At 34.0% G+C, this 13,494-nt stretch overlaps 1 protein-coding gene across 2 annotated transcripts; it reads left to right on the plus strand.

The window, feature by feature from the left end:
* The first annotated feature begins 6,186 nt into the window (after positions 1–6,186).
* On the plus strand, positions 6,187–10,717 carry LOC120091568 (serine/arginine-rich SC35-like splicing factor SCL33). 2 transcript variants are annotated; one of them, XM_039049665.1, is made up of 7 exons: positions 6,187–6,311; positions 7,052–7,207; positions 7,430–7,507; positions 8,164–8,328; positions 10,078–10,203; positions 10,314–10,433; positions 10,465–10,717. In XM_039049665.1, the coding sequence occupies exons 2-6, from the start codon at positions 7,062–7,064 to the stop codon at positions 10,396–10,398; spliced, it is 600 nt and encodes a 199-aa protein (XP_038905593.1). In that variant the 5' UTR covers positions 6,187–6,311; positions 7,052–7,061; the 3' UTR covers positions 10,399–10,433; positions 10,465–10,717. The 2 variants fall into 2 exon arrangements, with proteins under 2 accessions (XP_038905593.1, XP_038905592.1); XM_039049664.1 differs by having other exon boundaries at positions 10,314–10,717.
* The last annotated feature ends 2,777 nt before the right edge of the window (positions 10,718–13,494 follow it).

The following is a 13,494-nucleotide window of genomic DNA, read 5'->3' on the forward strand; positions in this document are numbered from 1 at the left end:
GAGGTAGACCGTGTTTAAGTGTTCTTGGCTGGATTAAACCCTAAATTTGATGGTGTCCGTAGTCGGATATTGGGCCAGCGCCTGACTCCTTCACTCAGAGAAGTCTGCTTTGAAATACGGCTGGAAGAGGATCGATCGTGTGCCATGAATAATCCCATTTCTACTACTGATGCAGCCTCTTTCGTCGCAAAGTCGTCCAGTGCTGATGGTGATAAAAAAAAACCTCCACTTGTTTGTGAACATTGTAAGAAGCTTTGGTATACAAAGGACCAGTGTTGGAAATTGCACGAGAAGCCCCCAAACAGCAGGCGACGACAGTCTCATGACAAATCTAATATTACTCATGCCCTAGTAAGTGACTCAGTAGATGAACAGACTCAGAAGCAATCTTCCGTTGATAGTAAGCACAACTTAAGTATGGTTGGGGTGAGTGCAATTGCACAGTCAGGTAATTTCCCTTCTTTTGGCCTGATTAGTATAAATGGTAAAAAACCATGGATTGTGGATTCAGGGGCCACATATCATCTTATGAGTTTCTCATAATTGTTTATGTCATATAACCCAAGTACTGGTAATGAGCGTATTTGCATTGCAGACGGGTCTTTTGTCCTTGTTGCGGGGAAAGGCAATATTTCTCCGTTTACGATCTAATTCTGCGTGATACCTGACATATGCCTAAAATATCGTATAATTTGTTATTTTTTAGTAAAATAACAAGAGATTTGAAGTGTAAGGCAATTTTCTCACCTGATTCTGTTTTGTTTCAGGATTTGAAATCGGGGATGACGATTGGCACTACCCGGCACGATAGGAACTATACTTCCTTTCTAACGAAACTTCCTCTAGAAATGATCATCAAACTGGGTTTATGTCTTTAAATTTCTCTGTGTCTGAACATGATGTTATGTTGTGGCATTTCTGTTTAGGACATCCGAATTTTCAATATATGAAGTATTTATTTCTGCATTTATTTCGTAATGTTAATACTTCTTCTTTAAATTGTGATGTGTATATTTGTGCCAAGCAACATCGTGCTTCTTTTTGGTCTCAGCCTTATAAACCCTCGAGTCAGTTTTCCCTTATTCACAGTGATGTATGAGGTCCCTCACCAGTTACTACTTCCATTGAAAAATGGCGGTTTGTCACATTTATAGATGATCACGTCCGCCTTACCTGGGTTTTCCTTCTTACTGACAAATCTAAAGTGTCTTCTGTTGTCCAACAATTTTATACAACTGTCAAAACTCAGTTTAAAACAAAGATTGGGATTTTACGAAGTGATAATGGGTGAGAATTTTTCAATGCCTACTTCAGGGATTTTCTTGTTTCTAATGATATTGTCCACCAGAGGTCGTGTACTTACACTCCGCAACAAAATGGAGTAGTTGAGCGTAAAAATCAACATCTGGTTGAAGTAGCCCGATCCCTTATGTTATCTGCCACTCTTCTGTCATACCTTTGGGGAGATGCAGTTCTCACTGTTGCCCACCTCATTAATCAGATGCCTTCTCGTATTTTAAATCTTCATACTCCTTTAGAATTGTTTAAAGAGTCCTTTCCAACTACTCGATTGATCTCTGATGTTCCTCTTCGGGTTTTTGGTTGTGTTGCTTTTGTTCACTCTCATGGTCCAAACCGCACAAACTTTACTCCTCGTGCTCAGAAGTGTGTCTTTGTTGGATATCCACTCCATCAACATAGATATAAGTGCTATCACCCGTCGTCTCGTAAGTACTATGTCTCCATGGATGTCACCTTTCTCAAAGATCAATCATTTTTCCCTATTAGTCATCTTCAGGAGGAAAACATAAATGAAGAGACTAACTGGTCATCTTACGCTATTTCTTTAGAGTCAGCGTCTATTCAAACCTTGTCTAACTCTAGTTCTAAGCATGATGGTCTGGTTCTTTTTACCAATCAAGTTCCTTGGAAAACTTACTATAGGAAGAATCTCAAGAAGGAAGCAGTGTCACCTGTTGAACCAGAACTGTCGGCTTCAGTGCAGGAGTCAGACCCGCCATCAGGTCCAGGTACGTATATTCCTTAAATTAATGATGTTCATATATGTATGGAGACTGATGAAGACAGGTAAGACAGGGGAGAAGGAAGCAGTAATACTGAAAGAGTGACAGAAGGGGAAACTGCAGAGAATGAAATGATTCTTGCTAATGATGATATGAAGGATACTACTGAAGCTTCTGATACACAAATAGTCGATCTTGGTGAGGAGCCTGAAGAGGTGAAAGAACGTGATGCATCGTTTAATCTTCCTATAGCTCTGAGGAATGACACTCGTTCATGTACTAAATACCCTATACATAGTTACATGACGTATAGTAATTTGGCATCCAAGTTCAAGGCATTCACTACTAGTTTGGACACTAAGGTTATTCCAAATGACATAAGTGTTGCAATAAAAAAACCAGAATGGCGGTCTGCTGTTATGGAAGAAATAAGAGCTCTCGAGAAGAATAGAACTTGGGAACCGGTGGCTTTGCCTGAAGGACATAAGACAGTTGGATGTAAATGAGTGTTTACATAAAACACAAGTCAGATGGGACAATTGACCGATACAAGGCTAGACTCGTTGCAAAAGGCTTTACATAAACTTATGGAGTAGATTCTAAAACCTTTTCACCTATGGCTAAACTTAACACTATCCGAGTGCTATTGTCAGTCGCTGTGAATAAAGATTGGCCTCTACACCAATTTGATGTTAAAAAGGCTTTTTTTAATGGGGAACTTGATGAGGAAGTCTATATGAGTCCCCTTCCTAGGTTCGAAAGTCAATTAAAAAAACAAGGTGTGTAGATTGAGGAAGTCACTATACGGATTAAAACAGTCTCTAAGGGCCTGGTTTGACAGGTTCACAACTTTTATGAAAGTGTTAAGGGGCATTCTGATCACACTCTTTTTATAAAAAGATCGACATCAGGGAAGATAATTGTTCTTATTGTCTACGTTGATGTCATTGTTTTATCTGAGGATGATAATGCAGAGATCATAAGGCTCAATTCAGAGATGGCTCGAGAGTTTGAAATTAAAGATCTCGGGAAGCTAAGATACTTTATGGGAATGGAAGTGACTCGCTCAAAAGAAGGTATATCAGTCTCTCAACGAAAATATACTCTGGACTTGCTAAAAGAAATAGGTATGACTGGGTGTAAACTTGTTGACACACCAGTAGAATACAATGTGAAGCTCAGTGATAAGAATGATAGAGTTCCTGTTAATAAAGAAAGGTATCAACGGTTAGTCGGAAAGTTGATATACTTGTCTCACACAAGACCTAATATTTCTTATGCAGTAAGTATTGTGAGTTAGTTTATGCAAGCTTCTTGTGAGGATCATATGACAGCAGTTGAACATATCCTTCGATATCTGAAAGGAACTCCTGGTAAAGGCCAAATGTTCAGAAAAACCAATAAACGATCTATTGAAGCCTACATTGATTCTGACTGGGCAGGGCCTGTTGTTGATAGAAAATCAAAGTTTGGGTATTGTACATTTGTCTGGGGTAATCTAGTCACCTGGAGAAGTAAGAAACAAGGAGTTGCTGCTAGAAGTAGTGCTAAGGCTGAGTATCGGGCCATGAGTCTAGGGATTTGTGAAGAAATTTGGTTGAAGAAAGTATTATCAAATCTCTAGCAAGATAATGAGCTTCCGATGAAATTGTTTTGTGATAATAAAGCTGCCATCAGTATTGCAAATAACCCAGTTCAATACGACAGAATTAAACATGTAGAGATAGACAGATACTTCATTAAGGAAAGGTTAGACAGTGGAAACATATGCATCCCTTATATTCCTTCAAATCAACAAGTTGCTGATGTACTTACAAAAGGGTTACTGAGACAAAGCTTTGATTATTGTGTAAGCAAGTTGGGCCTCCTTGATATTTATGCTCCAACTTGAGGGGGAGTGTTGAAAATAGGGTTATTAACCTAGAGGCGTTTAATTGTGTAGATCCTTAGGATTTTCTACTGTCTATTTATACAGTGTATCTCTGTGTATTCAGTGTATCAGATTTAAAAGAATAAGAAAAAGTCTTTATATCGTGATTTTTCTCCCTGTACTAGGGTTTCCACGTAACCTTGTGTTATTCTCTTCCCTATTTTTATTTTTAACACTTTATCGTCATCAATCAACTTTTCTTTAACAGCGGATTGGAGAACAATTCTCTTATTCTTCTTTTCAATTTTCCCATTAAGAGACATTTCAAAAGTGAGTAAGGAGCCAAATAATTCATTTACTCTCAACTTTGTTATGTCTTGAGCTTCTTCAATGGCAGTGACTTTCATGTCAAATCTCTTGGGTAGAGATCTAAGCAACTTTCGGACAAGTTTTTCTTTTAAAATCTTCTCTCCTAGAGCAAACGACTCATTTGCAATATCTAGAAAATGTACATTGAATTCAACAATGGATTCTTTATTGTGCATTTTAATATGCTCAAACTTCGATGTCAACAACTGCAGCCTAGACATCTTTACTTTAGACGTTCACTTATGAGCAACAGACAAGATATCTCATGCCTCCTTAGCAGAAACACAAGTATTAATTAATCTGAATATGTTGCGATCAACACCATTGAATATGGCATTCAAGGCACGTGAATTCTAAAGAACCTTCATCTTCATCTCCAGACCAGTGAGCCTCTAACTTTAAGATTTCCTTTCCATCATCAGTTTTGATGGTAGGATGAGCCCATCCGAATACAATAGCTTTCCAAGTTTTGCTATCAATCAACTTTAAAAAGGAAGCCATTCGAGCTTAGTACGAATAGTTTGTTCAATCAAGAATGAGTGGACAAGTGGTAAAGCCTCCTTCCTTGATTTTGTTCATGATCGAAGCACCTAAGATAAAAGTGACCCCTTCTGATATCAACATAAAAACGATAGGATGACTCGCCACTCGATATGCGGATGTTAAACAGAAAGAATTGTCAACAATTGTAACAACAAAAATACCAACAACAGGTAAACAAGTAAAGGCACACAACATTTGGTAACCCAGTTCGATGATAAACACCCACGTCTGAGGGATAGAGTGCCCGAGAAAGATAGTCCACTAATTAAAGAGTTAAGCAGATTGTAACGTAGTACTTATCTGTATACACCAACTATTACAGTGACTCACGTAGAGCTTAACTCACATGTCACCTAGGCTCCCCTTAGATGTGAGACTCCCTCTCAACTGAACTTAGGCTCTCCCTAAGTATGTTAATATTAGCGTCTGACACTTCAACACCTGACAGTGTGTGAGACTCCTCTCAAGACGATATATTTCTTCACGTCAGTGAACTCCCTTTATTGATGAATCTTAGAATCTCCCTAAGACGGAGAATTCCTTCTCCAAAGCTAAGCTTAATATATTTCTTCACGTCAGTGAATCCCTTCTCTAATAGTTGTGGCTTAGGCTCTCCCTAAGACCTTGAAAATATTCTATGTGTTGCACTCAACAGATGAAGAACTAACACAGCGAAATAGTGAGCAAACGAGCAAGAACACGATGTAGAATAGTTTCATCGAAGTACAAAAATCGTTTTGCTCAATTAAACAAATGCAACGGTCTACAAAACTCTTTTTAAAAAATAGAATCCAATAAAGAAAACAAGTCCTCATTTGGAATAAAAAGTCGTGCTTCAAAAAGGAACATATCGAACTAAATATCACAGCCAAATATTTTCAAATAAAGAAAATATTTTGCAGAAACATATTCTAATGTTACAACTGGATGTTAAGGCTTTATTTGAGACATCTGCACATTGCCTTAGACAAAATTATAAAGCCAACAAACCAAATCTTCAATAAAATTCAATGATAACATTATAATATTAAAGGATTAAATTGAAATTAAACTCAAAAGTTAGACTAAACATAACCTAAGGTAAACTAGACTCAAAAGGATGTGTAGTTTACTTTACTCCTCCTTTTATTATTATTATTATTATTATTATTATTATTTTTTTTTTTTTTTTGGTTAATAAACTGTAAGAATATTAGAAATTTAAAAATAGCAAAGTTGCAACTATATACTATTTTTACTAAAATAAAACTTCACGTTTATTTTATTCCGTTATTGTTGATAAAGCATAACCGTCGATCTCCATCTAACATGTGATCGTAAAACAGTCCCCACAAGAAACAATAGACCCGCGAAGTACAGAATCAAAGCCGAGGGAAGTTTCTCGAACATAAAATGGGCTTTCGAGCCTCGAGGTATAGAAGGCAAAAGAAGGAACACCGGAGAATTTTGCTCTTCCTGATTGAACGAAAACGCTCCGTTTGCTGTCTCAGTTCTCCGATTCTCAGGTTTTCTTCTTCTTCTATTCTTTTTCTATCCCGCAATATTATCTCTACGGGAAGTTGGATTTGATCGAGTTTTGATTCAAGAATTGCTGATGTTGTAATTTAAGTATGCGATTTTTTTTCTTATTTTCTCTCTTTTTGATGCCGAATTGTGTTTGATATCGATTTGATCACGTTCGAGATGTGAAAGAAGCTGCAATTATGGCCGATTTTTTCTATTTTTCATTATCGTACTATGATAATTGATCTTTTTTTGACATTCGTTTGTTTTGAGAAGAATTTCTGTGGGAGAATATTTAGTCATAGCGTTTGTTTCGCTGTGCATGGAAATATTTTGATTTATTAGAAATCGATCTCTTTTTTTCCGCAGAAGCATTGGCGCTGTTGATCGTAGGAAAAGTTAGTATTGCTTTTGATAAAATTTCTTAGGATGTTTTTGGTTGTTTGTGTGTGTGTGTGTATATATATATATATATAGTTGATACGTGTTTGCGTTCTAAATAAATAATTGTCTGTTACCGATGATGGTATGGAACGTTTGTCCTTGTTCAATTGATGGAAAAAGAAAAATATCTCTCTCTGATTATTTCTTTTGAGTCATGGTATGAATCTGTCGTATGGTGGTAGCTTGCTGATTGATGTCTTAGTGTTAGCGAATTTAGGTTTATCTGCATCTTAATGTTCTGCACATCTGTTTGTTGTTAAAATCGTGATTTGTTTTAATTTTCCTCTTCTTGTTATAGGAAATAGAAGATGAGAGGTAGAAGTTACAGTTACAGTCCATCACCACCAAGAAGTTATGGCAGGAGATATCGTAGTCCTAGTCCAAGGGGTCATGGAAGTCGTAGAAGGGATCTGCCAACGAGTCTTTTGGTTAGGAACTTAAGGCACGACTGCAGGTTTGTGACTGCGTTTTATAATTCATAGCTATTTCATTTGTCGGGTCTTTTATACGTGCAATCATTTGTCAGTTTGTTTCTCGTCACATTTATTACATGCATGCTAAGGAAAATGCTAGGGAATGCTGTATGTTGTTGACAATAAAAAGGGAAAAAGGAGATCGTCTTTGTGTTTGTTCTGTATTGAGTTGATAAACCTCTCCATTCGTACGTGTTTTGCAGGCCAGAGGACCTACGTGGATTATTTGGGCGGTTTGGTCCTCTTAAGGACATTTACTTGCCACGAGATTATTATTCTGGGTAGGCTACTTTTGAAGATTGTTCTTTTGATTTGTATGCATTTGGTGTGTATACATCTATGGATGTTTTTCTTGGATGTTAACTCATTTTGGTCCATAAATTTTGTGTGCATCTGATCTATGTTACATATTTATGAATATGTCTTTTGATGGTTACTTCTATTGATTGCTTAATGGTGTGGAATTGGTCCTCTGTTTTCAATTATTTGGTTTCCAATAACATACAATCTGTTTATGGAGTTTGGTTGTTTTTATTGGAAGTGTTGAAGACAACCAATGAAGTAATAAGAGTATCTTGTGGAAGACAAGAAGCAAGTAATTTGTTTATTGTGTTGAAGACATTCAAGTAAGTTCTGATGACTTAATGTGTACATGAAGATTCGGTGGAAGTTGGGTTAGAGTACATTGAGAAGAAGTTCAAGTCTTGAAGAATTTCATCTCAATTTTTTCTTTGCCACTCAGAAGGTTAGCATGGTGATGTTAATATTATCTTGTTAGAGCTCTATGTTGATGTTTCTGTCACTCGCAATTTATCTCTGGATGGATTAATGATCAATGATGCCACTGGTTTAAGTGACATTTTCTGAATTTTTTTGAATCAGTTGACATCCTTTGTTAAAAATTGTATTATGAACGGTATCACGATTGTGAGTGCAGAGAACCACGTGGTTTTGGATTTGTTCAATTCGTTGATGCTGCTGATGCTGCTGATGCCAAGTATGAATTGGATGGCCAAGTTCTCCTGGGTCGTGAAATAACTGTCGTGTTTGCTGAGGAGAACAGGAAGAGACCTGAAGAGATGAGAGCACGAGACTCATCGAGGTTGCTTTCTTGAATCTGTTCTTTTAACCAATTTTTATTGCGAAGCTAGGATGTGTAGTGATGAAAATATGACTCTTGACTTTTAGAAATTCTCTTAGAAGCCTTCAATCGAGAGGCGACATAAAGGCATTGTCTGAGTGAAGCGAGGCACAATAAATAAATAATATATTTACAGATGATATAAATTTATATAAATATAGTCACACAAACTGTTAAATCCTTAAAGATTAATACTAAATAGTAAAAACATCTAAATGTCAATAACATCCGATAATGATGATGTCCTCAATAATGAAGGAGGAACAAAAACTAACTTAGAAACTAAATAAAAAATAACCTAGATAATATAAAAAATAAAAACTAAAGTACTAACCTTAAAAAATCACCTAGATGCTACTGCCGAAGAATTAACATGTAAAAAGTTTGAATATAATGTTTCAAATAATATTATAATGTTGAAATTAGAAACTAAACTGGAGAAATATCTCATCCCACCCACTGTATCTGTATAAAATAATATATATAACATAATACTATAATATAATATTATATTTTAAGAACTTTCTCAAGAATTCACAATCACCCACTGACTTGCAATATATAATACTATAACATAATTTTATTATTTAGAAACTTAGAAATCAAAATCAAACCCACCTCAAGAAGAACCCAAAAACCCACACGAAGAACCCAAAGAAGTTCGTAGAAGAGAAGCATTGAAGAAGCAGAAGTCATGAAGGAGAAGAGAAGATCGGTTGACCCAGATGTTGAGGAAGAACAGATTGAAGAAGATGAATTGGTCTAAGTTAAAGCAACCACCAAAAGGTTTAATGTAGGCTTTCTTCATGGGCTTTGCCGATTAAGCTTCGTGGGTGTTGAGTATTTTTTTTTTAAAAATAAATAACAATGCTATATTCGCAAGGCGCTCACCTTTATATGGTGAAGGCAGCAAAAGGCACCCAAAGGTGCCACTGGGCGAGTGCCAAGAGGGCGCACTGAATCCAGATTGCCTCGCCTCTCGCCTTAGGCGAGCACCTGGGGTTGCCTCAAGAACACTGCTAGAAGCATCCTCAAACTTCTCCTATACTCTAAAGTTTCTTTAGAGACTGAGATACAAACCAGCATTGGTCCAGAGAGCTTTCTTGCCTTTGAATTTTTGACCAAAGAGAAATTCATCGTTAATGGCAAATCGTGGATGCTACTAGGGGTGAACTAGTGCATATTGGAAGGATAACAAAATCTTTTGCCCGCATTCTATATAGTTAACACATGGAAGAGATATTACTGCTCCACTAACAACAAATGGGTGATTAAGGTTGTGTCTGGATTTTCTTTTGTATACGATTGCATTACTTACCATGAAATACAAGACCAAATAAAAGGTAGGAATCTTAAGTTTCCATTTCTTAGAGGAAAAATCCAGACGGAGGTTTGATTTCATTAACAGAGAATCCAAACACTTGAGTAAACTGAATGTGGTCATTCGACACCCATCAGCCATCATCTTGTATCCAATTAGGGGAAAGGAAGTTGTATGTTTGATTCAAAATTGCCTCTGCTGCGGTACTCTATCCTTGGCCTGTTCTTTTCTGTTTCCTGCTTTGTTATGTGAAAGTTTCAGGCTGTTGAAATTGCTGCTCCCTTACAGTTTTCTTTTTTATCAATCTATGGTGCATCTTTTGAGAGATCCTTTATTAATTGTAAATATCAACACTCATTAGTATTGTTCTTACATAAAATTGTTATCAGGGGTCGGTCCTACAGTTACAGCCACAGGCACTCCCCATTGCGATATTCACAATCCCCGCACTACGATCGAAAATATTCACGTAGTCCAGAGTATTATTCCCCTGCTCGGTCCAGACAATACTCAAGGTGGGTGGTTATAATTTGCATTTTTTTCCCATTTATGATGATTGTTTTGATGAATTAGAGAGAGAGGGCGGAGGGGTGGTTTGTTCTAATCTCTCATTTGTGTGATGTAGGTCAATCTCGCCAAGGGGCCGGAGGTACAGGGAGCAATCCTACTCGAGGTCACCATATAATTCAAGGGGCCGCAGTTATAGCTGAAGCAGGAGTCGTAGCTATAGCCGAAGTTATTCTAGGTGAGTAAAAATACTTGAAGTTTTATTCTAGGTGAGTAAAAATACTTGAAGTTTTAAGAAGCCAGCCGAGTTTTCTGAAGACGCAGAAACTACGATGTTAGAGATATTTGGAATTTGGATTTCGGAGGCTTGTATATGAGTTAGAAAATACTTGGCTTAGAGCCAACTGATTTTATGCTCTTATTGAACAAATTTATGAACTTTGTGGTTGTTCTCTCCATGTAGTTAGAAACTTTGGATTTTTAGACTTCATCTAAAAGATACTCCAAACATTTCTATCCAAATGTCGTGTTACTCCTTGACTGGTCCTTAAATGTTATTTGAATCTCGAGTGAGGTTACTACTAAAACTATATTAGATATAATATACCAAAAATGGTTAATTATAAATCCAATCAAGTTGGCTGAAGGTTTCACAGTAATTTTCAGTGCACAACTTTTATTATTTTTTTTTTTTGTTCAAAATCTTTGTTGGCAACATTTTTAGCAACTAGATGACATTAACGTGTATTGGATGGGTAAGGATTACATTACAACTTTATTTTTTCAAAAATATTTGAAATGCATTTTTTTCCTCAAAATGTTTGATTTTGATGGGTTGTTTGGGCAGATCAACGAAATATTAGCATATGAAAAATTGGTTAAGGGCCTGTTCGGTAGTTGAGTTTTCAGATTTATTGAATTTAGCAGATTGTGTATTTTTGGATTTTGGGATCCAGATGTTTTGGAATCTCTTTTCGTATTTTATGATCCAAACAAAGTAGATTTAGAAAATAACTCTTTTGTGTTTTAGTGAATTTAGATTTTGGATTTAAAATTCTAACATGCAAAACTATATTGAAAAGGAAATTTTCAAAAATAGAAAAATAAGGAAAATTATTTATATAAAATAGAAGTTAATCTCATTTGATAGAGGTTGGTAGAGGTGGATATAATTCTATCATATTGATAAAAATTAATAATTGGTAGAGGTGGATATAATTCTATCATATTGATAAAAATTAATAATTAATAGAAATCTATCATTGATATTATGTGATAAACGGATAGAAGTCTAGTAGTGTCTACTAATATTTTCTTTTACTATTTTTATAATATTTTTTTATCTGTGAAAATTTTTCTATTAAAAATGATAAAGATAATAAAAATCGTATTAATTTATATATATTATTATTTATATATATATATATATGATATTACACATAAAAGATTTTTTATATAAGAAACACGGTTGAGAAAACCCCTTCCCAAGGAACTAATGAAGTAGAGTCTTCCAAGTATTTGGTGATTATATAAAAATTTTAACATAAACAAATTCGGACATTAATTAGTATGATTTATATTCAATAATACCTACCAAATGCATGTAATTTACACCATTGAATCATTCTTATCATATTGCATGCAAATTTACACCTATTGTGTTTTCATAGGTATTTTATGAGATTTAAATAGACATTTAATATCCTTATTGTTTAGTTTTATTTTTAAAACTCATGAATATTATTATTCAATAACTTTATAACCCATTTGAATGAATTACTATCCATAATGGTGAGATTTCTTATACCTCTGGAGATGAAAAAAGCATGATTAATTAATAAATTAATAATTAGTCATTACTACTAATTTTAATTAATTATAAATATAAATATATTATTGACTTCATAAATTTCAACTAATAGTTTACACATCTTAACTATTTAATATAAGTTTTTTTTAATTAATTATTATATATAATTAATTTATATTTATTTGATATTTTATCATATAAATAAATAGTTCAATTAATATTAATTAAAATATTCATTATTATATTTTAAGTGATTAAATAATTTTAATTATACAATGTATTAAATAATACTAAGTTTAATTATGTATGCATTACTTGTTCTCTAACATTTGATTAAATAATATTTAGTTTTGGTTTCTATATACAAAATTGATAAAACAAAGCAAACACATTCATTTAGCTTCCAAACACATAAATTAGTTATTCCAAATATTTAAAATCCAAACATTTAAATTTCAGATATTTAATATGTATACTCATGAAACGATATATGTGATCCAAATAACCTTTAAGAATAATTTAAAATAAAAATTAAAAATTAGTGATAATTATAATTTTGGGCTTAATATTAGAAAAAAATACAAATGTAAAATTATTTCTTCATTCGTAACAAGGAGTGTCATCACATCTAAAAGTTCTCGTTTGTTTATACTTTCCAACAAATTTTTTCTTTTGAAAAATAACAATGGCTTTAAAACTCCATTTATTTTGAAAGAGTTCCCGATCCCATAGGCCGTATTAGCAAATTTTCATTACGGCCACACTTTCACAATAATATATAACAATATAAATTTAAAATGGTATTTAAAACAAACTATTATAATTCTAATTGTGGTCTAAAAAGAAAGGTAAAAAAGAAAATTTACAAAGTAAGGAGAGTATTTAAATGTTGAAATAAACGAAAAAGAAAAAAAAGATACCTTGAATCAATCAATTTGACACAAAAGAAAAAGATTTATTTAGCAATGAACTTATTAAGGGAAAATTGCCTATACTATGGTATTATAGACAATTTTTTATACTATCTAGTACCTTCACTTAATGTATGTCATATCTACACGTTTTTTAAAATAGGAGGGAATCTACTAACATTAGCGTGGGATAGATCTACAAATATTTATGACGATAAATTTATTGTGTGAATAAAGAAAATATGATACTTCCATAGTATTAGAAAAACTCTCAAGAACAAAATAATTTGTTTATTTTTATAGAAGGCGTTGAAAACAAATTAAATGAAAATTTTAAAAAATGAAATAAAGAGTCTTATCCGATATTAAAACGATTAGAAGAGAAGTGGATGGCTAGTTGTCTTAGAGGAATAATAAAACTAACAAATAAATAATCATAAATGCATAAGTATAGAGAATGAAGATGAATTGAAAATGGTGGAGAATTATAAAGATGTAACCACCGAATAAATGAAAATGGAGAAAGAGAGGCTGAGAGATATTTTAGGGAAAAGTGGTGAGTGGAAATAAAAATATAT

This window comes from Benincasa hispida, chromosome 11 (assembly GCF_009727055.1).
Source record: "Benincasa hispida cultivar B227 chromosome 11, ASM972705v1, whole genome shotgun sequence".
NCBI classification, from domain to species: domain Eukaryota; kingdom Viridiplantae; phylum Streptophyta; class Magnoliopsida; order Cucurbitales; family Cucurbitaceae; genus Benincasa; species Benincasa hispida.

What these genes read in the sequence shown, in the direction of transcription:
- LOC120091568 (XM_039049664.1), top strand. Translation starts at nt 7,062, where the DNA reads ATGAGAGGTAGAAGTTACAGTTACAGTCCATCACCACCAAGAAGTTAT. An exon ending in AGAGCACGAGACTCATCGAG is followed by an intron (nt 8,329 to 10,077) that starts GTTGCTTTCTTG and finishes AATTGTTATCAG; the next exon opens with GGGTCGGTCCTACAGTTACA. An exon ending in CGGTCCAGACAATACTCAAG is followed by an intron (nt 10,204 to 10,313) that starts GTGGGTGGTTAT and finishes TGTGTGATGTAG; the next exon opens with GTCAATCTCGCCAAGGGGCC.